General features: G+C 62.6%; 2 protein-coding genes across 6 annotated transcripts in view; one reads left to right on the forward strand and one right to left on the reverse strand.

The window, feature by feature from the left end:
• The first annotated feature begins 534 nt into the window (after window positions 1–534).
• DCTN2 (dynactin 2 (p50)) lies at window positions 535–12,621 on the forward strand. Of its 3 annotated transcripts, XM_004692609.2 has the most exons (16): window positions 545–702; window positions 1,490–1,558; window positions 4,697–4,705; window positions 6,880–6,885; window positions 8,818–8,914; window positions 9,028–9,089; window positions 9,278–9,376; window positions 9,574–9,734; window positions 9,930–10,080; window positions 10,349–10,414; window positions 10,585–10,623; window positions 10,783–10,860; window positions 10,946–11,017; window positions 11,183–11,285; window positions 11,366–11,457; window positions 12,210–12,621. In XM_004692609.2, exons 1-16 carry the CDS (start codon window positions 667–669, stop codon window positions 12,294–12,296), a joined length of 1,227 nt encoding a protein of 408 aa, XP_004692666.1. In that variant the 5' UTR covers window positions 545–666; the 3' UTR covers window positions 12,297–12,621. The 3 variants fall into 3 exon arrangements, with proteins under 3 accessions (XP_004692668.1, XP_004692666.1, XP_004692667.1); XM_004692610.2 differs by lacking the exon at window positions 4,697–4,705; XM_004692611.2 differs by lacking the exons at window positions 4,697–4,705; window positions 6,880–6,885 and having other exon boundaries at window positions 535–702.
• A 55-nt stretch (window positions 12,622–12,676) lies between these two features.
• Window positions 12,677–19,132, reverse strand: part of MBD6 (methyl-CpG binding domain protein 6) — a 7,473-nt gene continuing 1,017 nt past the window's right edge. The window contains exons 2-14 of one of the 3 annotated variants that reach the window (XR_001146023.1): window positions 18,309–18,371; window positions 18,030–18,166; window positions 17,701–17,803; window positions 17,432–17,591; window positions 16,186–17,235; window positions 15,383–16,044; window positions 14,993–15,146; window positions 14,657–14,820; window positions 14,142–14,555; window positions 13,994–14,046; window positions 13,765–13,828; window positions 13,504–13,669; window positions 12,677–12,950 (exon numbers count right to left, since the gene is read on the reverse strand). Coding sequence is in view for 1 of the 3 variants with exons in the window: in XM_004692612.2 (XP_004692669.1) it covers window positions 13,595–13,669; window positions 13,765–13,828; window positions 13,994–14,046; window positions 14,142–14,555; window positions 14,657–14,820; window positions 14,993–15,146; window positions 15,383–16,044; window positions 16,186–17,235; window positions 17,432–17,591; window positions 17,701–17,803; window positions 18,030–18,142 (3,012 nt within the window). In the remaining 2 variants the exon portion in view is untranslated. Of the gene's footprint in view, window positions 13,670–13,764; window positions 13,829–13,993; window positions 14,047–14,141; window positions 14,556–14,656; window positions 14,821–14,992; window positions 15,147–15,382; window positions 16,045–16,185; window positions 17,236–17,431; window positions 17,592–17,700; window positions 17,804–18,029; window positions 18,167–18,308; window positions 18,372–19,132 lie in introns of all 3 variants that reach the window. The other 2 variants (XR_001146022.1, XM_004692612.2) reach the window with 2 other exon arrangements.

Genomic DNA, 19,132 nt, shown 5'->3' on the forward strand with positions numbered 1-19,132 from the left:
TTATCTATATTTGGCCCAAATATGATAGAGAAATTCTTAGGCTAGAAAACCACTTTTCCATCTTTTGGCTACAATCAAGTGTAAAACATTTATTTGGAAATTCAGATTTAACTAGGTTGCTGTATCCTACCTGACAGTCATAACCTGAAATCTCCTAACTTTCTCATTCTTCACAGACTAAACCTTTACTAAATTTAGTTGTTTTTGAAGCATGACTAGTTGGGCCACTTTTGTCTAGTCATCTACTTTCTCGAGGTCCAAAAGTATTCATTTGAAAACTAAGAATTATAAAAGCGCTTTCATAGATTTGCTGTAAAATGAAAGAATATTAATTGTGTGAAGTAACTCCCGGAGTGTGACGGGTCCCGCCCAAGCCCCATTCGACCAAGACTACAATTCCCACAATCCCGAGCGGCGTCTCCCCGCCATTACCTCATTCCCCGGCCTCTTTCTCGCCAATCCCCTCCTCTCCCGGGGTGGGGCAGCTGGGCTGTTCTCGCGAGTTCTGCTTTGCCCTGCTGCCGTGCAGCTGTTGTCGCGAGACTTCTCGCGCCTCCGCCTCCTCCGCCGCCGCCTCAGCCCGAGACCGACTCAGCCTCTCCCCTATCCGAACACCGGCCGCGGCCCCACCGAGGCCCCGGTGCCCCGCCCCGCCTCGCCGCCGCCATGGCGGACCCCAAATACGCCGACCTTCCCGGCATTGTGAGTACTGGGCGGCCCGGCTCCCCAGGACCGCACCCCGGCCTCCCGAAGACCCCGAGCCGCTCGACCCGGACCCCGCCCGCCAGCCTCCGCGCCGGGGGCCCCGCTGCGCCCCCAGGGACGGGTCAGCGCGACTGGCCAGGGCCCTGTGCCGGCCTGGTAGGCCCTGGCCGGCAGCCTCGGGCTTCTTGACCCAAAAGTGATCAGGGCGCTGGCGCCGTGTCCGAGTGCTCCCCCATCCGCACCGGCGCCCCTGCGTAGCCCCGGGTCTCCTCAGCCCATCCAGACGCGCGTTCCCGGTGCCCGATGGTGCCTTCCCCTGCCAGGAGGAGGTTCCCGGGCGGAGCGCTCGCGCCAGATGGAGAACCGAGCCCAGGGGCGTCTGCCCGCCGCTCCCGCCCTGTGCCGCCCTTGAGGCGCTTTCCCAGTCTTGGGTCGGGCGGGCACTGGACGGTCACTTTGATCCCCTGGGCCTGGGGAGTGCGCACAGGCTTAATTGGAGGGTAGCCACCCGCTTCGGACATTACCCTTTCCAAGGGTCCTCCCCTCCCCCCTTCAATTTCAGGGTCACAACTTATCACTTACATCCACTATTGAGCGGCAGGTCCACCGGCCCCCCTGTCATCTCAGGCCTCTTGGTCCATGAGAACTGATGTCAGGTGATGGGGCAGGTGGAAGAGATGGGCAGAGCGCTGGCATCACAGCCCGCCTTGCCAGACAGTCCCTGCGGCGAGGTGTTTGCAGGTGCAGGGTAGTGAGGTTGGGTGGTCGCTGCTTCTTCCTGCAGGCCAGGAACGAGCCAGATGTCTATGAAACCAGCGACCTACCTGAGGATGACCAAGCGGAGTTTGATGCGGTAAGACCATGCGCTGCCTCAGGACTCCTGCCTCCTCCCCTAGGCCAGCCCTTCCCTCCCTGGACAGCCGCAGCACCCAGCGAGTGTGCGGGCCCAGCCGGGGTGATGGGTAGTCCGGGGCTTGCTGGGCTTGAGCTGGCCAGGAAGGGGCCAGCCCAGAATTTTAACTACCAAGACCTGAGCGTAGGACCTTTTAAATAACATGCCTAAGTGCTCGCTTTGGCAGCACATGGACTAAGTAAAACGAAAATATGCCCAACCCGGTCGGAGACTAGTAACCCAGCCAGGCCCCAGGGTGCTAGTCTCTGTTAATGACGACTGCTTGGTAGGTAAAATACTTCACTCAGCGCATGCTCCTTGGTCTTACCAGGAGCTAGACTCTGAAGTACAGCGGAATGTGCTTATATGAATGGCCAGTGTCCACCGGGCATCAACTGTTACTTTTTTTGTTGTTAATAGAAGAACTGGGGCACAGGCCAGAGGTGGGTGGGGTGGGTGAGGACTCCCCAGAGACAGCGTGGGGAGCAGAAAAGGCGGATGGACTGAAACTGCTGAGGGGAGCAGCGGCTGTATCAGGAGGGGTCTGCTGGGCCCTGCGGGTCACTGTCTGGCCAGGGATGGAACTCAGGCCGTAGCAGTGATAGTGTGATAGCGCTGAGCCTGCTTGTTAGGAACTAGGCTCCCAGTGAAGATTTTAGAAGGATAAGTGACCTGTCCAGAGTGAAGCAAATTTTAGGAATGACTTAAATCTTTTGAATCAGCATAAGAGAGACCCCGGTAAGACTTTCAGACCACAGCAAAACTCTCAGGACTTCACTGTGGACGCATTTTTTATCAGGAGGGGACCACTGAGTGTTGTTTATTGGAACGTTCACTCCATTGATTTTGGTGTAATGTGCAAGAAGGCCGAGTCCCTGCTCCCAAGGATCCCTCAGGCGAAGCGGGGGAGTTAGGTGATTACAGGAAGTACAGAGAGGGAAAGCAAACCTGGGTGAATGGAAATGCACTGTGAGTGCGTGGAGAAGAGAGGTCTGTCCGTGTCTTACAGCTGGTTAGGTTCTGTTATGTCCAGGGCATGCTGGACTTGGTCACCCTGGTGACGTGAGTGCTCAGGACCGCTGTGGCAGGAGTGCGTGGGAGCAGGCTCAGTGTCTGAGTCCGTGGGAGCGGGCGCGGCGTTGTGAGTCCAGGGCTGTGTCTGTGTGGCTGGTCGGTTCTGGAAAACGCTTTTTGCTGGCTGATGTATGGCTTGGAGTTCTCACTGACTTGATTTTCCCCTTGTGGAAGTGGTTCCCACTTTGTGGGGAACACCTTCCCAGTCCAGTCCCTCTCTCAGTGGTGTGTTTCTCGTGGCTTCTGTACTTGCTGGCATGTCAGTCTGTCCCCAGCTTGAGTATCTGGAGCTAACGCAGATGCAGTGGCTGAGAGCCTGGGGGGCACCGCTCCTGTCCGAGGAGGGCTGGCTCGGGCTCACAGGGTCGGTCGCCTGCCAAGGCTTCCTCGGCACAGTTCAGAAACTGGTCCAGGCCTCTGCCTGCAGATGCCACACCCTCCTGAGATAAGGATGCAACTTTGCCCCATTTTCGGTGAGCCGGACAGGCAGTGTCGCTGTGGTCCCCTTTCCAAACCAAAAACAAATTCATTGTAGTTTCCCTTGGAGGGCCTGGGATGACGCTAATAAAGAGAAAGTGACCTCTGCCCAGGCGTGGGCGAGCCTGACTGCGGCCTTGATTGGCTGGCTCTCCCTGGTGACCCTGAGCGGCCTGTTGTAGCAGCACCTGGCAGGTGACTGGTGGGAGAGGACACTGTCCGTGTCTGCCCCCTGCAGCACAGTGCCCAGCAGGCAGGCCTAGCTGGGTGGCGAATGTAGGAGGGCGTGGGGGGACCTTGCCTGCTTCAGGAGCCCTGGGGAAGGGGCCAAGGAAAGGGGCCAGTGAGTGAAGTCAGCCAGTGAGTGGCCCGACGTGCCCCTGTAGGCTTTGTGAGGGCCACTCTCGGGGGTCAGCTGAGCAATGGTGCTGCTGCCGCCCTTGATACTGACGTACCGTGCGCCGAGGTGCAGTGCAGCAGCTAGACGCTCCAGGCTTCACGTGGGGAGACCCGGGTGCTCGGTAGCGGCCTCTCCTCACCTCCTTTCCTAGACTGGGCCCCTTCCCAGCACACAGGCCCCGTGCTGGTCCCACACTGTGCTGCACCCCGAGGTTTCCAGTCGCCCGTCTCAGCCTTAGTGATAGCGTTGCCCTGCCTTCCTCTCCAGATTATTTTCAATTTTAATTGTATTTGTTTTCAAAAGCAGGTAACATTTGCATATAGAACAAGTTTCTCTTCTCACCGTTGCTGACAACACTCACTCCCTTCCTTGGAGACCGCAGTGTAGCCCGCTTCTATGGAACCTCTTCTGGGGGGGCTGTCTTCAGACTTCCATGTGAAGGACTAGTCAAACAGCCTTGGCCCTCGCTGTCTCCCTCTCTTCTCTGCTTGTCTCCTGGGGAAGAAGGCAGGTGCTAGGGAGATAGCTTCTGTGTAAAAGCTTTTTCATTCTCACAGTGGAGAGGACGGGAGAGAAACTAGTAGCGGGTTTCAGTTTGGGCAAAGCTGGCCCTGCCCTGCCTTTTCTGCTGGCCCTGTAAAGCAACCACAGCTGGAGGTTGAGTGTTCTCAGGTGAAGGGGCCCGGACACCGCACGGACTGGCCCCCCCAGGCTAGAGGGGCCTCCTCTGGGGCTAGGGCACTTCTGGGTTGGTAGGGAGACTTACTAGTGTCTCCCTGGTGAAGCCGACTCGCCCTGGCCCACAAGCCTCTGCTTGTGACGTTCTGCTCAAGCTTTGACCTGCTGGAGCACGGGCTAAGTTGGAAGCCCTCGCTGGCCTGGGAGGCAGCCTCCCCACAGGCCTCCGCATGCCAGCGTCGCCTGTGCCTGTGAGGGGTGACCAGCCCCAGTTGGGGGGCCCTGCGGCAAGCTGCAGGCCACCAGAGGGGGCTCCTGCAGCCCGAGAGAGGAATTTAGGCTCTCCTGTGTGCACCCCAAGGGGTCGTAGAGTGTGTGTGATCGTGTCTGGACTTGGCACACTTAAACTTATGTGAGTTTTTCCCGATGCTTCCCCATCCTCCCTCCTCACCACCTTGCCTGGACTCTAGTTTGCACAAGTAAGACCATTCGGCGCTTCTTTGCATGCTGTCTCCTCCCGCCACCCGCATGCGATGCGCTGCCGCTGTGCTTCTCGTAGCTCTTTGTTTTAAGTTTAATGAGTCCTGAGCTGGGTCACCACAGATCCACTGGCCTTCCTGTAGAGGTCACAGCCAAGGTTAGACGCACAGCTGTGACGCGAATGGTCTCTCCCTGTGAGGCTGAGGGATAAAACTGTCCAGCAGAGGATGGGGTAGAAACACGGAGGCTACACATGTTTCAGGGCTAGATGGGGCTGCCTCTCCTCAGACCGAAGTGGACTTGAGAGAAAAGGGGTGACCTTCAGCATTCTAGACAGGAGAGCGAGGGGGACAGCCGTAGAGCCGCTCGTTTCCCAGCTGTGCTGGGTTAGCCCACGTGAAAACCCCTTTCAGTATCCCCGTGTCACGCCAGTACAGGAGGTAAGTGGGATTGGAAAGGCGGCGTTAGGGTGAAGGCCTGGGTGACCCGGGCTTTCCTCAGTCTTCTTGTTTCTGCCCCTCCCTGAGGCATGGGTGGGGTCAGCACTCGGCTGCTCCATCTGGACAGTTTCATCCTCTGGCGTCCCCATCCTTGTCACCGCGGGCCTGACCCCCGGCTGGCTGAGTGTTACCCTGGAGCCCGAGCACGCGGAGTGGCGGCGACCTCTCCCCTGTCGGATCGAGAACCCCAGGTTTCGCCCTGTGAGACGCAGGCGCTTAGTCTGGGGTCCACCGGGCGAGGGCTTGGGGTTTTCAGCCAGGCGCTGGGATGGCCGGGCTCTGTGGTGCGTGACTACCCAGGTTGTGGGATTGTGCTGTGTCACAGCCGCACCCACACCCCCGAGGGCGGGTTCTACTATTTACAAATAGTCACTTTTTGGCACTTTTCTGTCTTTCCCTTGTTCCTCATGATCTGAACTTGAACTTACTGCCCATTGTCCTCTCCTCGTTTCTCCTGAGCTGGTTTTAGCTCGGTGGGGCAAGGAAGAGGAGGGGAGAGTTTGTGGCCTCCTCTGACGTGTCTGCATGTGTGCGCTGTGAGTGCTCACCCGCTCTGCACCGGCCCAGCCTGGGGGCCTCGCCCCACCTCTGTCCTGAGCCGAGAGGCGTCTCGGCTGGGCTGGACCCTGACGTCTCCGGGGAAGGAGAGGTTCCGGTTCTGGCATCTCCATCCGAACACTCGGAGCAGGATGCACGGTGTGTGCGTTGCGTGTCACGCGGCGCTGCTGGCGGGGCAGGGCACCGCTGGCCCCTTCCTGGCTGGCCGCCAGACTGGGCTGGACACGGGAGCCTGACCTCGTGGCCTGGGCTAGCCAGGTCTTTGCGAAGTGCTCGCACCTTTCCCCTGTCGAAACGCCACGCTCTGCCCTTGGGTGGGTAGCGGCGTGTCTCGGTGTCACCTGCCCCTGTGAGGCTGCTCCGGCTCCCCTGGCTGCGGCGTGAGCCGCCACCACTCTTGGTAAATACACTGCCCGGCCCGGGGACCACATGGCCCTGCCTCTCCTGGCGTGCGGGGGTGGGCTGCACCGAGGCTCCTTCGCGTGTCCTTAAGCTCACAGTCTGTACCTGGGACACGTTCTGCTCAACCTCGAGTCCTCTCAGACCGTGTGGTGAGTGGTTCTGCCATCCAGATGTCTGATTCTTCAAGACTGGAGAGGCTGGGAGCGGGAAAAATGGAACCCTGAACTGTTGAGGGAAACTCCCCTGAGAATTGCGTGCTCCCAGCCAGCTCAGGCCTTCAGACTCTCTAGAGCTTCTGCTTCACGTTCTGCGGTGTCCCCAGCTCCACCCCCCCCCCCCCCCCCCCCCCCCCCCCCCCCCCCCCCCCCCCCGCAGCCTTCTCTGCCTCACCGCCCCGCTGGCAGCAGGCACCTCACCCCAGTTCTCAGACGGCCTTCAGTCGCTGCTGCCGACGGACGCTGCGGGGCATCCTCACCACCAGAGAGGGGCGGTCAGGCTCTTCCTCCTGGGTTTATGGCCACTCCAGCTGAAATTTTTGGCCCCAAGTTTTGCTAGGTCCCCCGGGCCCTGTGTGCAGTGTGTTTGAAGACAGTCATGTAGTGCATGTGACAATTTGCTAATAAAACTTTTGTCTTTTTTTCTCCCCTCCCTCACCCGTTTCCCCACTCCCTTTCCGTCTAACTCTTGATTCTCTCACCCTGGGGAAACCACAGGAGCTGGTAAGAAGCCCTACCTTTCGCCTGCTTTCAGGGGTGTGCTGTGAGGGGTGGGTCTTCCTCTCCTTCCCTCTGCTCAGCCTCTGTTGTCCTCAGCCCCACCCTGGTCGCGGCCGAGTAGGTGCCCCCTGGAGGACTGAAGCGTGGCCACCTGCAGAGGCACCCAAGGGTGCCTCTGGCGTGGGCCGGCTCTGCTGGGCTGGGGCTGCGCACTCCCGGTGGCTGCTCCCCTCCCCACGCCGAGCCAAGTGCACAAGGCGGCCGGCGTCGTGTGCCTGGCCGTGGTAAGGGCTCCCAGGGAGCAGTGCAGGTGGACTCTCTGCTTGGTCTGCAGGCTGCGCCTCCCACTCTCTTTAAGGGGAGTTTTAAATTCGCCTCCACGTCCCCGGGGAGGAGCGGCATATTCCCGAGTGGGACCGAAGGAAGGGCCCTTTCCTCAGCGTCAGCCCCTTCTTCCAGACACTCCGAGGCCCCAGACCCTAACTGGAGGGTTCTGGCACACTTGAGAGATGGGCAAGATGGTCACGCGAGACTCGGTTATCTCTTTCCCGGCACTGGGGCCCCGAGCCCTCTGGTTTCCCCTAAGCTTCTGCTCTTGCCCTTCCCGCCAGCACTTCCCCGAGGAGATAAAGATCAAAGCTGTTTTCTCCTCACCTCCTCTCCTCCTTGGTTCCTTCTGTAATTGCATACCACAGTGGACCACAGTGACGGGAGCTCCGTCTTCTGCTCTTGATAATGTCTCTCCGTCATCACCCCCCTTTTTCCTCGACCCCCCGGACAGAGCCTCAGTCCTGGTTGTAGGTTAGCGTTATCTGGGCAGCTTTTAAATTGGCCGACTGTCCCGGCCTGACCCTGGATAGTTAGGTCAGACTCTGTGTGGCCAGCCCAGGTCTGTCTGGCTGTCTTCTTTTTTTTTCTGTTCCTTTTTATGACTTCTAAGTGATTCTGTAGCGCGGCCAGGGTTAAGAACATGGTTTCGTTAAAGACTCCCTTGCCTTCCCGCTGTGGAAGGTCGTGGCGTCTTCCCAAACAGACGGGCCTCCTGGTCTCCTCCCTTCCGTTGGCGGTGGGAGCTGCCAGGCTTACACTTGAAGGAGAGCGAGGCTTTCCCGGGCCCAGACTTGGTGTAGTGAGTGGACTGGACAGCAAGTAGGTATTGTGTCGGGAGGCCACCTTGGCTCCATTTCTAGACTAGCACCTCTCCCTTTCCTTCCCTTGTTCCTATGATTATGGAGGCGCTTCAGTGCTTGAGACACAGCAGAGGAGTCCAGGAGAAGTGGCAGGGTTTGCCACTTCTGGAAAGATGCTGGGCTGTCCTCATGTCAGGACTGAACATGTGGTGCTTGCCCTGCGTAGTGCGCTGGGCAGGCAGGTAGCCGTTTCTGAGGCGTCCCTCACAGTGGGGTGCAGAGCCCCTTGCCGGCTCTCCCCACAGCTCCTTGACTTCATGGCGGCCTGGTCAGGCCCTGCCAACCTTCCCGCAGCTTGGAGGGTGTCTTCTCTTCAGCAGCATGGTGACCTTCTCATGTGCATGCCCACGTCAGCCGTCTGCCTGCCGGCGGCCTCTTCCCTCACAGCAGGGGGTGGGGGTGGCTTGAAGACAGACTCCTTCGGTGGCCAGAAGCTGACTTTTGGGAGGGGGGTTAAGAGAGTCCAGTTGGGTTCTTGCCCTGAGTGTGAGGCACGTGGGGAGGGGACTGGGGAGCCTGATGTGGGCGCGGCAGTTAGGATGTCACTGTCAGTACAGCCAGACTCCAGGGGGCCTAGGAGTTCCCAGCCCCACCGCGGAAAGTGGATGAGAAGCTAGGGATGGAGCGACCTGCTTTCCCCGTGGGGACACAGGGCCAATCTCTGGGTTACCTGGGGGTTTCCAGGGCTTGGGGAAGTTCTGTGGGGGAAATGTCTGCCCTTGGCTAGAACTGCCTCTTCCTGCAGGAGGAGCTGACGAGCGCCAGCGTGGAGCACATCATTGTCAACCCCACCGCCGCCTATGACAAGTTCAAGGACAAGAGAGTGGGGACAAAGGGGCTTGGTAAGGCTGGGAGCGGGTCAGCAGCCTTTATGTCCTGGGCCTCTGGCGCTGTGGCTGCGAGAGCCTGGGCCTGGCCCAGGTCTGGCCGTCAGCTCTGCTTCCTCTTTCTGCAGATTTCTCAGATCGAATTGGGAAAGCCAAGAGAACAGGATACGAGTCTGGAGAATACGAGATGGTCTGTTGGCGCGTGTGCTGAGAGAGTGGTGCGGGGATCCTGCAGGCACTTGGGGAGAGCGAGGGGCGCCGGGCTGCCGGCTGTCTTCTAGTGGGAGTCCCTCCAGCTGTAACTCCCTTTGGGCTCGGGGTGGGCGCATTCCGAAGATTCCCCGCACTGGCGTGACGTGGCGCCTGCATGTTCTCCAGCTTGGAGAGGGCCTGGGAGCAAAGGAGACACCCCAGCAGAAGTACCAGCGACTGCTGCATGAGGTCCAGGAGCTGACCGCTGAGGTGGAGAAAATCAAGGTAACTACGTTCCCCTCTGGTGCGACCAGAGGAGGGGCCTCCCCCAAGAGACACGCTCCTGGCCTGGGCACAGTCCCCGTATAGGAGCACAGGGACGCATCCTCGGCGCAAGCTGGCCTGGAGCTTCCAGGCACAGCTGCCCTTCGGGCTCTTGAGCCTTCCCCTCACTCATCCTTGCCACCCCACTCCTCATGCAGACGACGGTGAAGGAGTCGGCCAGCGAGGAAAAGCTGACGCCCGTGGTGCTGGCCAAACAGCTGGCAGCCCTGCGGCAGCAGCTGGCTGCGTCCCACCTAGAGAAGCTGCTGGGACCCGACGCGGCCATCAACCTTACTGACCCTGACGGCGCGCTGGCTAAGTGGGTGCCCTGTCCATGGGGAACTGCTGTCGGGCGTTAGGAGAGTGCAGGCGCGTGCTGACGTAGCTGAGGGGAAAGCGGGCCTAGCTGGCCTGCAGCCTGCCGCACGGGTGGGCGGACAGGCGCAAGGGACCGGCCCTGCCCTCCGAGCCGGCCCAGCAAGTCTTGGGGCAAGCACTTGGTCTCTTGACCCAGGCGCCTGCTGCTGCAGCTGGAAGCCACAAAGAACAGCAAGGGGGTTGGCCTCGGGGGCAAGGCCGCCAGTGGGAGCCCGCTGGACAGCAGCCTGGTCACCTACGAGCTGCACTCTCGACCTGAGCAGGACAGGTTCTCGCAAGCTGCCAAGGTAAACTCCGCGGTGTGGCCCTGGAGACCGCTGCCTCCCTACAGGAGCTCCGGCTGGGTGGGGCTCTGGGAAAGTCTCCTTGTCTGGGGCCCTTTCCTCCTGCGGCTACTTTGTTGCCAGTAAAGATTGTGAGTGACTGGATGAGTCCCAGGGAAGGGGAGGGAGGGGCGGAGGGACGCACAGTAGACAGCAGGGGCAGGGCGGCTCTTCCCTCCCGCCGCAGGGGAGGCAGGGGAGGCTGATGGCCGGCGTCTCCCTCCTCCCCCAGGTGGCAGAACTGGAAAAGCGCCTGACAGAGCTGGAAGCTACTGTACGCTGCGACCAGGACGCGCAGGTCAGGCGCGCTCCTCTGCTAGTCTGCACCTCGGCTCCTGCACCTCTGGGCCCCGGGATCCCACAGAAGCCTGGGAGGAGTCAGGAGAGGGCCCCGCTAGAGCCGGATGTGGGGGGGGTGGCCATCACGTGGAAGTAAAAAACCCGATTTCTCTGCTCTTTTCCCACCAGAACCCTCTTTCTGCAGGTCTGCAGGGTGCGTGTCTTATGGTGAGTCTGGCAGGAACCGCGGTCATCGCTTACGGGGCCTGGGCTGGGTCTGCTGAGAGTTGTTTTTGGATCTGTAGCTGCATGTTGGTGCCGTGGGATGCTGACTTGCTCCTCTTAGTCTGATCCCTCATGGGACCTGTCCCCCACCCCCACCCCCAGGAGACCGTAGAGCTGTTGCAGGCGAAGGTGAGCGCCCTGGACCTCGCAGTTTTGGACCAGGTGGAGGCCCGGCTACAGGTAGCGCGTGGAGGGCGAGGTGGTTACAGGTAGCCCGGGGCTGGGGCCGCGCCGGTGTCCTGATGGGCCTCACGTCTGCTTCCAGAGTGTGCTGGGGAAGGTGAATGAGATCGCCAAGCACAAAGCCTCCGTGGAAGATGCAGACACACAGGGCAAGGTCAGGAACACCATCCGCCTTCAGGCCTGTGCCTGCCGCCGCCCGGCTGTGCAGTCAACCTGGTGGTGGCCGCCGCCCAGCGGGCGAGCGGGAGAGGCCCCAGCTAAGCAGCCATCAGTGTGGCTCCCCGCGCGGCCCCGGCCCCTGACGCCCACGTCCCTCCAGGTCCACCAGCTGTATGAAGCTGTGCAGCGCTGGAGCCCCGTCGCCTCCACCCTCCCTGAGCTGGTACAGAGGCTCGTTACCATCAAGCAGCTGCACGAGCAAGGTGGGGAGGCCCTGCGGGCGCCCAGCGGGTTGGGTCCCCGCCCCGCCCGGGGACCTGACCTGCTCACACTGTCCTTGTAGCCATGCAGTTCGGGCAGCTTCTGACGCACTTGGACACCACACAGCAGATGATCGCGGGCTCCCTCAAGGACAACGCTGCACTCTTAACCCAGGTGTGCGGCCCCACTCGGAGGCGGGTTCTGCGGCCCGAGGGGGGGCGGCCAGGGTCTGCCAAGTGCGAGCGGCTGAGGGCTTGGCTCTCTCCGTGCCGGTTTTCGGCGATGGCTGGACTTGACACTTACTCCGATTTTTCATCACCTGGAAAATTCTCCTTCCGTCAATTTGTGGACTAGGCGAGGTGCGTGGCGGTTTTCCCCATGAAGCCCACCCTTTCCTCCTGTAGTCTCCGCTTGGTGCCGCTTCCCGGGAGCCCCCCCGAGACGCTCCGGAGCGTAGGGTGGGGCACGGACAGGGCCCTTTGGCCTTGGCCGCGGACCCGCCCTTCCCCTCAGTTCCGTGAGCAGAGCCCACGACTGTGGCTCCTTGGCGCTCTGGCAGCGCTGTGCCCAGCCGGCGAGGGGAGGCCTCCGCCTGAGGGAGGCAGCGCGGGACGAGTGGAAACGACCGCGTCCGGTGTGTGTGCTTCCTCTTTCCTAAAACTCTGAACCAGTAAAACCCACATCTCCACACAATCAGATTTGGCGCTCGTCGCATCAACGGATCAAAGCTGTTCCGGCCGAGGCCGGGTGAGGCGCCGAGGCCGGGTGAGGCGCCGCGTCCCGCCTGCCCGGCAGACCCGAGGCAGCTTGAGAACGGCCGCGCCAAGCGCTGCACCCGGCTCGGCTGGGTTTCCGCGCGCCGCTTCCGTTCCTCACCCGTGGAGTACGTGGACCTGACCAGGAGTAAGGCCTCTCTCACTTTCTAGGTGCAGACCACCATGCGCGAGAACCTGTCCACAGTCGAGGGGAACTTCGCCAGCATTGACGAGCGGATGAAGAAGCTGGGAAAGTGAGCGCCTCTGGGAGACGGAGAGAGGGTCCCCCCAACCCTCTGAGCTCTAACAGCTGCGTAGTTTCCCCGTAATCATAGCACTCATGCCCCCCGTCCCCTTCGACACTGGCGGGGCGGGGGCTCTTCTTGCATGTGGGGCTCACGCCCCTCCTCTGGTGAGCAGAGTGGTAGTGGGGGACGCTAGGTGGTCTCTCCTCCGGCCCCGTGCTGGCTGCGTCCAGGCTGCTTTGCTGGTGTGGGGGTGCGCGGGTCCTTCGGCACAGCTGCCGTGCCGACTGTAACGCCGTCCGGCTGTTTCTGACCATTAAATACCGTTGTGCTCCGCGGCCTCTGCTGTGCTTCCTCGAACAGGCGGTCCTGGCGCGACACTGGCAGCCCAGCCCCCTCGACTACTAGCTTTCTACCAAAGGTTAGGGAAAGAACGAGTACAGAGTCAGAGCCAGAGTTTCAAAATATTCTCATCTGTTAAATTAAGAGTGTCTCCCATAGAAAAGCAGTGGAGGCCCCACGGGGCGAGTACAAAACAGAATTAAAACTCCCAAGGGTCTTGTCTTTACAAAAGAAAAGGCAGGAGGCAGCCCCTGGACAGCTGGTCGTGCTGGCCGCTCCGGCTGGACCACGTTGCATAATCCTCGGTCGCATCATCACAACGTCTCTGAGCATTTTGATGGGGAGAAGGGGCAGTGTAGTGTGTGTGGGCGGGGGGCCGCAGGCTCCCGTCGCCCCCCTGCCCCTGTTCCTATCCCACAGGGAAGCAGAGGGAAGCTGGCTACACGTGGAATGAGGCTGTGTGTTTCAAACCTGGGGACCGGGCAAGGGGGGACCTGTGCTTTGAGCAACCTGAGCCAGAGGCAGAGGGGTGCTGGAGGGAGGGGCGCGTGGTGCTTATTGCTTTGTACCTTTCACTGGGAAGGAAGGGGGGCAGCAGCAGCTCACAGGTTTGTAAACTGAGCCTGCTGGCTTCAAGAGGGGAGGCAATGAAGTCGAATTAAATATCAAAACCGTTTGTGCAAAAATAACTTAAACAAATAAAAGACCTGGGGAAGGGGGTGTTCCCCTTAGCCTGGCGGGAGAGGGCCAGAGACCACCCCCGCCTGCCTTTTCAGTGACATGGCTTTGGGGGAGGGGGAGCTTCCCTACCCCCTGCAATGGCTCAGGATGGGTTGTAGGGCGGGGCTGCGTTGTGCTCTGCGGGAGTCGTGCCCCACCCACTGTCCGCAGGTGCAGGCGGCCGCGGGGGCTCCCAGGGCTCAGCACTCAGCCCCCAGGCAGGGTCAGCGCCAGCTCCAGGTGTGGCTGCTAGGGGGCCAGCTTCCTCCTCTTGCTTTTGGCAGGACGGCCAGGGCGGGCCCGGGGGGGCAGAGGGACAGCCGTCTGCGCGAGAGGGAGGCGGGAAGTGACCAGACGGCTGGGCGTCGGGCGGGGCCCTCCTGCCCCCTCACGCCGCCACCACCCACTGACACACTCACTCGGGTTGTGGGGCTGGGGTCCAAGGCGACGTCCTGGCGGGAGCTACTGCTGTTCCTGGAGGGGCTGCAAGGAGGACACGCGGTCAGGAATGCTGTCCGAGCGCCAGGCGGAGCGCCACGCCTGGCCACGGAGGCGGGCGTGAGGGTTTGCCCGCTGGGCGCCCACGCCTCAGAGTCGCTCCGGCTCAGTGAGCAGTGGGGAAGCCACGGCCGGCGGCCCAACACTCACTTGGATTTTCTTCTCCGGCCTCGACGAGACTTTCTGACTACCCCTGGAGGCACCTGGGAAGAGACGGGCTGCGTGCAGGAAACGAGGAAACGGGCCGACGGTCCCAGCCTTCACCTTTCGGCCCGGACCGCCGGTTCACTGCGCTCACCTTAAGGTCCTCAGAAGGGGGCCCAGGCGGGGATGGATCCTTGGGCTCCGCACCCCCTTCAGCCAGCTCCCCATTATGCTGCCAGTGGTGCGTCCTCCTCGGGGACCGCTCCACTTGTCCGTTGAAGCCCCCGCGTGCTCCCCACTTGAGGGCCAGCTGACCAGGCTCCCGCCGACCACCAGGCTTTCGGCCCCGGCCTGGCCTGGCCTCACCATTAATGCCCCTAAGTCCCCCTCCTCCCCTCCGGCCCCGTTTCCCTGACCCCCTCCCAGTGAGCAGCTCAGGGACTGGAGGGTCAGGAGAACTGTGGGGTGGGGCTAAGGCACTGAGGGGAGGCCTGGCAGGCTCTGGTTCAAGGGCTGAGGTGGGGCTCTCGGGCGGCAGACAGGGCGCTTCTGGCTGCTCTGGAGGGGTCTGCAGACAAAAACCAAATTTCAATTGGCCTCCGGCCGTCTGCTCTGGCACCGGGAAGCCTGTGACAATTCACACCACCTGTATTTCGGCCGCGCCCTCACCTGGAGACTCTGTAGCAGGCAGGCTAGGGGGGCCTCTGAGAGGGATGGAGGGGCTCCCCCCCCAGGGAGGAGCTGCAGCCCCAACTGGCCAGAGAGAAGAGGGCCAGGAGGCTGCAACAGGCTGGGGAGGGTTCCAGGGCCGCTGGTCAGCGAGGACAGGTCACCTGTAGAGGAATTACAAAGTCGGGTCTCCCCAGGCAAACCTGTTGGCCCAAGTAAACGTCAGTCATTCGGGCTTTACTCCAGGGTCCAAGACTTCGCTGCTCTCCAGCTCACCCAGCCGCCGCGCCCCGCTCCTCCTGCTTCCCTTTCGCGCCAGGCTTCCCTCACACTTACCCAGCAGGCTGGCACTCAGCAGAGGGTTAAGGAGTTGGGGGGGTCTCCCTGAGTTGGAGGGGGCCTTGCCCAGAGAGGAGGCCCCCAGGTCAGTAGTTGCCGTGGTGACACTGGAGGTAGGTGGTCCAGGTTGGGGGGCACTCAGGACGCAGGGCTAGACAGCATGAGGGCAAGACACATCCAACCCAATGGAACCCACAGCACCGCCACGTGCACTGAAACCCCACGTGAGGTTGGCTACGCTATCAGACGCAGACCTAGCTCCTGCAGTCATCACCCGCCCCCCCCACCCGGCCCCGAGGACAGCTGAGGCAAGAAACCAAAAGCTTCTGATGCCCATCTCCAAGCCAACCTCTTGTTCTGTCCCCCCCACTCACCCCTTATCCTTACCTGGGGGGGTGTCCCCGGGGGCGGGTCCAGGCTGGCAGCCAGCAGCGCAGAATTTAAAGCTATGAGGGTAGGGGGGCCTGAAAGTGGGGGGAATAGCAGGGGGGGCAAGTCTCCCAAACCTGAAAATGTCTCCCCACTTGGACCCCCAGCTCCCTCTGCAGATCCTTCGCTGTCCCCAGCTGTGGGGCCCAGGGTCAGCAGGGGCAGGAAAGAAGCTAGGAGGTTGCTAGGAGGTGCAGAAGGGGGTGGCAGGAGGTCTGAGGGGGGCGGCGGAAGCAGGGAGGTCACTAAAAGCGAAGGCCCTTCAGGCTCGCCTGGTGCTATGGGAGGGCCAGGTCCCCCGGGCGGGGGCAGCAGGGGCTCAGGGGGCGGCTGGCCCCCTCCCCCCGCCAGCACACCAAACAAACTGTGGCTGAGCACTGGAGAAGGGGGTGGCTGCCCCAGCCCCAGAGGAAGAGGCAAGGCCCCCAGCACCCCCGGGAAGCCGGCTCCACTCAGGGCCAGGCCCTGCTCGGGGCTGGGCAGCGGGAAGGCCTCCCCACCAGCCAGGGGAGGCAGGGGGCAGGCTGGGCCCGCCCCCGCCCCAAGCCCTTCCGCGGGGCTTTGAAGCACGGGGCTGGGGACCAGGGGGGCTTTGGAGGCAGCTGGCGGGGCAGGGGCACCTGGAAAGGAAAGAAAAACGCGCGGCTCAGGGGAGGCCCTGCTCCCGCCGCCCCCAGCCCCTGCCTCCCTGCCCACAACCTGCCCCTCAGCGCTCTGGTGCTGCCCGCCACTGGGGAGGGCAGGCGTGCCACTTCACACACCTGGCACACTGCTGAGGCTGCCACTGGCGGTCCCAGGCAGGGAGGGCTGGATGGGGTGCCTGGGCGGGGGAGGGCTCCCTGAGGAGGGGGTCGGGGGAGGAGGGAGGTGTGCACCTGGCCCCAAAAGGTTAAAGCTTCCGTCAGAGTGGGAAGGGCTGGGGCCAGGGAGCCCCAGCAGGGACAGCACAGAAGGGAGGACCGGCTGGGATGGCTCAGGGAGAGGAAAGGGCCGGGGGACAGGGGCCGGGGCCCGGGGGCGGCTCCTTCTGGGGGCTTGAAGCCCCCCGCCCTCCAGCAACCGCAGTACAGCCGGAGGTCGGCGAGGGCGGCGCTGGGAGGGTCTGGGGGACGAGTGGGAAGCGGGGGGCGCCTGGGCACGGGGCCTTCGGCCCTGTAAAGTGCGGGGAGGGGGAAGAGGGGGTTGCTGTGCCTTGGCCGCTGCAGAGAGTAGGCTGCTGGCAAGGAAGGGGGGTGCCCCAGGCCCCTCCACTGCAGGTGCCCCTCCCAGGGGCCCCAAGACCAGGGGCAGGTGCATAGTGGCTGAAGACACTGGCGGCTGAGTGGTGGGGCCAGGGGGGCCAGGGGGAACAGGGAGATTATTGCTTGGGGGCGGAGGAGGGGGTGTTAAGGCATCACTACAGTGGAAGAGAGGAGGGTCTGTCGGTGGGGAGGAGGATGCCCGAGGAGCTGGAGGCGCACCCAGGTCAGGGGGCAACAGGCTGGATCGGAGGGCAGCTCCCCAGTTGTACGCGGGGGCGTTGAGGCTGATAGCGGGTGGGGGAGGTGGGGCTGGAGAGGGGGCATTTCCCCTGGGGAGGAAATGGGGGCTGCCGCCACCTCCAGAAGGGACTGGGTCAGGAAGCCTCGGCGGAGGGAAGAGCCCCCCAGGGCCTGCTAGTGGGGGGAAGGCCTGTGGGGCTGAGGGTGGTTCTGGGGGAAGGGAACCGGGACCCCCATTAAGTGGAGTTGCAGGAGGGGCTCTACAGGGTGGGCGGGCAGGAGGGGGCCCCGGGGACACAGTGTGGAACATCTGGGGGTTCGATCCCTCTCCTGCAAGAAACAAGAAATGAGACGTCAGCCTGCAGCTCCCCTTCCGGGAGCTCTGTCTTCTCCACCCCACTTCCCACAGGCCCCCAGCCCCCCGTGCCAACCCTCACCAAGCAGGTCACCTCCCTGTCACAGCGCCTCCACTAGCCTCCTCCCGGGCCCTTGAATGTTGCCCGGTCCAAGTGCGGCGAAGACTCACCAGGAGAACGTGAGCAGGTGGTCTCCATGCTACGGTACAGAGTTGCCATGGCAACGGCTTTCCGCCGGTGGTTGCACAGCTTGGTCATGTCCTCCTCTGATGCTGGCCCCACCCCAGCCCCACCCGGGGTCACCGGGGCCAAAGGGTCAAAGTTGAAAACCTGTAAGGTAAAGGGCACGGGCCCTGAAGAACGGAATCGGAGAAGGGACGCGCTGCGTGACCGGCCTGACGTCTCATGGCTCGTCCCTGCACTCGGGCACCCCTCTGACCTTGGGGACATTGAGTGGACACTCCAGACCGCACTTGCAGGTCCCATCGCTGAGGAGGTAGCTCCGGGTTTGCTCCAAGGAAGACAGCTCTGTGCCACTTGGGCTGGGAGAGGACGGGGAAGAGTGTGGGGTGAGTGGGCAGGGAGCCGGCAGAGGCCAGAGCAGGTCCCTGGCCAAAGGCCATCCCAGAAAGGGGCAGCAGACGGGGGCACTGGGAAGACCCAGAAAGGCAGGCCAGAGGCACAGAGCAGAGCCGGGCAGACAGAATAGCGCCAGAGCCGAGTCGGGGACCAGAGAGGGAGCCCGCGGGCAGCACGGCCGGGGCGTACCTGATATAGAGCACGGCACCCTCTCGAACACGGCGCTGCCAGCCCACGGGGACAGGTGTGGCCCCAGGGCCCCCAGCTCTGTCTGCTCCGCTGCTCTCATTGCCCCCATTCATTGTGTGTGGTCGGCGCCCACGGGCCTGGGGAGACAGGCGCCACGTGGGCGTCAGCGAGACCACTGGCCCGTGAGGACTGCCGGGTCACCCACAGGTCCGGGGGCCGGGGAGACCCTTGGAGAGCTGCGGGAGAGGACCCGAGCCCTCCGCCGCCCACCGGCAGTACCTGAACATCTCTGCAAACATTGTGGGGTCCAGTCTGAGGCCCGGCGGTCGGCTTAGCCCACACCTGCAACACAGGAGAGGGGCTGTCAGCTGCGGTCAAGCCGGGGCTGCCACAGCTGGACACGGAAGGTGGGTCAGAGGAGAGGTGCCGGGGAAACTCTGCACGGCCGCCCCCGGCCCCCCAGACACCCTCTGGTCAAAGCCCCTATTGCCAGTGGCCAAGGAACACGGTATACAAAGGGGTCGGCCCCCTTAATCCCGCCAGGAAGGCTTCACCCCGCGGCTCAACGAGTGCCCACACTACCAGACCCCTAAGTTCCCTGCGCCGGCCCCAAGGCAGCCCCCACCCCACGGCGGCCCCCACCAAGTCCACAGAGCAAGTCCAGACTGCCAGAGAGGCCCGGCGATCGCCCCACGGCCCCCTGGGAGGTGTCAGCAGGGCGCCCCCCAGCCTGCCAGGCAGACAAGCCCCGGTCCAGTTCTTGGGGTTGGGTTTTCTCCAAAGGCCGGAATCAGCTTTGTCTTCTCAGGAACCTGAGAACCCCCCCCCCCAAGTTTAAGGCTCGGGGACTTAACAGCCCCTGTCCCGCCGGCTTCGAGTCCCTGCGGTGCGAGCGCACCCCTCGACCCGCCGGCAGCCCCCCCTCGCGCCCTCCCGCCGCGGCCGGCGACTTGTAAACTTTCCCTCGCACAACAAGGCGCCCTGTCACCCAGCCTGCTTCCCCCGGCCGGGAGGAGGGGAAGGCGCTCGAAGTAGGAAGGAACTTGGGGAGCGGGCGGGCGGAGGGTGGGCGAAGCGCCGCGGGGAGGCGGGGGGCGGGCGCG

The sequence above is a fragment of the Condylura cristata genome, unplaced genomic scaffold (genome assembly GCF_000260355.1).
Source record: "Condylura cristata isolate star-nosed mole 26May11 unplaced genomic scaffold, ConCri1.0 scaffold00034, whole genome shotgun sequence".
Classification (NCBI taxonomy): domain Eukaryota; kingdom Metazoa; phylum Chordata; class Mammalia; order Eulipotyphla; family Talpidae; genus Condylura; species Condylura cristata.